This window comes from Egretta garzetta, unplaced genomic scaffold, assembly GCF_000687185.1.
Source record: "Egretta garzetta isolate BGI_Z169 unplaced genomic scaffold, ASM68718v1 scaffold689, whole genome shotgun sequence".
Lineage (NCBI taxonomy): Eukaryota > Metazoa > Chordata > Aves > Pelecaniformes > Ardeidae > Egretta > Egretta garzetta.
In genome coordinates this window covers 82,021-85,799 of record NW_009260804.1, presented here as the reverse complement: position 1 = coordinate 85,799, position 3,779 = coordinate 82,021, and the positions used below count along the sequence as shown (strand labels likewise).

Genomic DNA, 3,779 nt, shown 5'->3' with positions numbered 1-3,779 from the left:
GGGGGCGGCTGCAGCCCCCTCGCGCCCCGACTCACTGTGACGTCCCGCTGTGGGACCTGGAGCCACGCATGCAGCCGGGCGGTGCCGGCGCAGCGACCCCGCGGTATGTGCTGTGTGTCTGTGCTTGGTTCGTTTTTAATACGTTGAAAATGTGAATCGTGTCCCGGGGAGGGAGCGGGGCACAGCGCTTGCCCCACGCTGGTCTGGGCAGCGACTGCCCCCCCACGTCCCCACGTGCGTGTGCAGAAACGTCTGTGGTTTTTATATAAAGTCCAGGTGTCTCCTTTGGACGTGTGTGTGCTGCTGTGCTGGGGCCGGGAGCCTTCCCGGGGCCGACTGTGGTGGGACCATCCCGGCAGCCCCACGGAGAGGAACCGTGTCTGGCTCTCGCTGCGGTCAGGGGAAATCCTGCCTGTGGCCGGCTGCTCGTCGCCCAGGCAGGGACGGGCAGGCGCGTGGGGCAGGAGGGCTGTGCTGGCAGTCAGATCTCCTGCAGTCTGTGAAGTCCCCGTGTGCTTGGCCGAGCATTGGGCTGGGGCCGCCGGGGCCCCGCAGGGAGGTGCCTGCCTGCCCTCGCAGCCGTGTGGCCCAGGGCTGGTGCCAGGGGGTCCCCGTGATGTCACTGCCAGGCTGTCCTGCATCCGCGGCAGCGAGCTCGGGCAGCACTCGGCTGTTCTGGGGCCGTGTGTGGATGGGCTGCGGCGGGCAGGCTGGTTGGGGCAGAGCGGGGGGGTGCTGCAGAGTGATGGGGTGATGCTGTCCTGGTACCAGGAGAAGAGGAGGAAGGCAGAGGTGACCAGGAGGAAGAAAAGTGGGTGCCTGGGACTGGGAGCGGGGCAGCCTCTGGCAGGAGAGGGGCTGTGGCAGCCCCCTTCCCCAGGACCACGGTGGTGTGTGGGGTGGGATGCCAAATGGATCCACCTTTGGGTTATTGCTCAGGGAAATGGATCCACCTTTGGGTTATTGCTCAGGGAAATGGATCCACCTTTGGGTTATTGCTCAGGGAAATGGATCCACCTTTGGGTTATTGCTCAGGGAAATGGATCCACCTTTGGGTTATTGCTCAGGGAAATGGATCCACCTTTGGGTTATTGCTCAGGGAAATGGATCCACCTTTGGGTTATTGCTCAGGGAAATGGATCCACCTTTGGGTTATTGCTCAGGGAAATGGATCCACCTTTGGGTTATTGCTCAGGGAAATGGATCCACCTTTGGGTTATTGCTCAGGGAAATGGATCCACCTTTGGGTTATTGCTCAGGGAAATGGATCCACCTTTGGGTTATTGCTCAGGGAAATGGATCCACCTTTGGGTTATTGCTCAGGGAAATGGATCCACCTTTGGGTTATTGCTCAGGGAAATGGATCCACCTTTGGGTTATTGCTCAGGGAAATGGATCCACCTTTGGGTTATTGCTCAGGGAAATGGATCCACCTTTGGGTTATTGCTCAGGGAAATGGATCCACCTTTGGGTTATTGCTCAGGGAAATGGATCCACCTTTGGGTTATTGCTCAGGGAAATGGATCCACCTTTGGGTTATTGCTCAGGGAAATGGATCCACCTTTGGGTTATTGCTCAGGGAAATGGATCCACCTTTGGGTTATTGCTCAGGGAAATGGATCCACCTTTGGGTTATTGCTCAGGGAAATGGATCCACCTTTGGGTTATTGCTCAGGGAAATGGATCCACCTTTGGGTTATTGCTCAGGGAAATGGATCCACCTTTGGGTTATTGCTCAGGGAAATGGATCCACCTTTGGGTTATTGCTCAGGGAAATGGATCCACCTTTGGGTTATTGCTCAGGGAAATGGATCCACCTTTGGGTTATTGCTCAGGGAAATGGATCCACCTTTGGGTTATTGCTCAGGGAAATGGATCCACCTTTGGGTTATTGCTCAGGGAAATGGATCCACCTTTGGGTTATTGCTCAGGGAAATGGATCCACCTTTGGGTTATTGCTCAGGGAAATGGATCCACCTTTGGGTTATTGCTCAGGGAAATGGATCCACCTTTGGGTTATTGCTCAGGGAAATGGATCCACCTTTGGGTTATTGCTCAGGGAAATGGATCCACCTTTGGGTTATTGCTCAGGGAAATGGATCCACCTTTGGGTTATTGCTCAGGGAAATGGATCCACCTTTGGGTTATTGCTCAGAGAAACGGATCCACCCTTGGGTTATTGCTCAGAGAAACGGATCCACCCTTGGGTTATTGCTCAGAGAAACGGATCCACCCTTGGGTTATTGCTCAGAGAAACGGATCCACCCTTGGGTTATTGCTCAGAGAAATGGATCCATGTCGCAGCAGGGAGGCCCCTGGGAAGACAGGAGAGCTGGGCTGGGACTTGGCTGGGCGAGGCAGCTCCCTGCCTGCTGGTGGAAGGCACGAATTGGTACTGAGGGCAGAGAGGGGCTGTACTGCCCCTCCTGTAGAGCTGCCCTTGGTTTACATAAGGAGTTAAAATCCAATCCTGGGAGAGCAGAGGGCTGCAGGCAAGGCAGCTTCCCAGGGCCCCACCTCTGCCACCTCCACCTCGCCTGCCAGGCACTACCGAGGAGCAGGAGGGCGTCCTGCCTAAGGCACTGTGCAGCGCTGCCGGGCGGGTGGGGAGCTGGGGCCTCTGCCGCTCTGCTGATTGGGAAAAGGACACCTCTGAGACCACGAAGAGCTGCAACAGGAGCGGTTCTGCTGGAGAGCCGCAGGGCTCTCACAGGACGATCTTGAAGGAGCTGCAAGAGACAGGAGAGGTTCTGCACCTCCTCGCTGGGTCACACGCCATCGGCTGAGCGCCCAACGGGGAGGCAGCGCTACCCTGTGCAGGAGAGGCTCTCTGCAGAGCTGGCATGGGATGCAGTTCCCTCTGCTGTTACGGGAGACCTCACACAGGGTAGCCTTGCCTTGCTGCCACCGAGAGCTCTGCCCCAACGCCAGCACAGCCATCAAGGTGGGTGAACCCCCCCAGACAGGACCCCCCCAGACAAGCTGTGCTGCTGGAAACCACCGTACCTGGCAAAGTCCGGGGAGCGGGAGACAACGTGCTGGAACTCAGAGAGGTTGATGGTGCCGTCCTTGTCGATGTCGGACTCTTCCAGGATCTGGAGGAGAGGGAAAGGCGAGTGGTGAGCTCTGTGTGGCCGGGACCGTGTGGTGGCCCATGCCCAGCCTAACAGTCCTCACGTTTTGGATGAGCTGCTCCATCTCTGCGGTGTTCAACCGGGACTCCTCGTCTTGCCCCGTCAGGCAGTTCACCAGTTTCTCCAGGTCCTTTCTGGACAGAGTCCCATCATCATCAAAGTCTTTGGGGAGAGGCAAGTTACATTTCAGCAGGGCCGCAGCGACCCCAGAGTCACGAGCACCCACGCTGGGCAAGGAGAGGGCCTGGGTGACCGGAGGACACCTCTCGGTTCACGCCATCGCGCCAAACCAGCAGTTCCTGCAGGGGGTTCCTAAAGCCACCATCCCCGTGGGTGCTCTGAGGGCACTGCCAGCCCTCACGAACAAGGATTCATCCCTGCCCACCTCCCCCCACCCCCCGCAAGGCGCGGGGACCCCAGGACACGGCCTCTGCCCCCAGGGTTACCAAAGATGCGGAAGGCATAGTGGGATTTGATCTCCGAGGTGGCGGAGTCGCTGAAGACGCTCAGCATATCGAGGAAGTCTTCAAAGGACATGCTGTCGTCACTGTTCTCCGAGGTGGAGAACACATGGCAGATGCGGTGCTGGAAGGGGTTTGCCTGCCGACACAGGAACGGCTCAGCGCCGGGCCGGCTGCCCCGTGG

General features: G+C 58.2%; 2 protein-coding genes across 2 annotated transcripts; one reads left to right on the top strand and one right to left on the bottom strand.

Moving 5' to 3' along the window:
- The first annotated feature begins 915 nt into the window (after positions 1 to 915).
- LOC118453093 lies at positions 916 to 2,412 on the top strand. Its single transcript, XM_035902288.1, has 2 exons — positions 916 to 2,233; positions 2,266 to 2,412. Exons 1-2 carry the CDS (start codon positions 976 to 978, stop codon positions 2,397 to 2,399), a joined length of 1,392 nt encoding a protein of 463 aa, XP_035758181.1. The 5' UTR covers positions 916 to 975; the 3' UTR covers positions 2,400 to 2,412.
- LOC118453094 (calcium and integrin-binding protein 1-like) lies at positions 2,226 to 3,773 on the bottom strand (the record flags this gene model as incomplete). The annotated part of the gene is made up of 4 exons (XM_035902289.1): positions 2,226 to 2,729; positions 3,007 to 3,095; positions 3,178 to 3,296; positions 3,581 to 3,773. Coding segments are annotated over 4 exons (423 nt in total), but the record flags the coding sequence as incomplete, so codon positions are not given.
- Between the last annotated feature and the right edge of the window lie 6 nt (positions 3,774 to 3,779).

What these genes read in the sequence shown, in the direction of transcription:
- LOC118453093 (XM_035902288.1), top strand. Translation starts at nt 976, where the DNA reads ATGGATCCACCTTTGGGTTATTGCTCAGGGAAATGGATCCACCTTTGG. An exon ending in GCTCAGAGAAACGGATCCAC is followed by an intron (nt 2,234 to 2,265) that starts CCTTGGGTTATT and finishes AAACGGATCCAC; the next exon opens with CCTTGGGTTATTGCTCAGAG.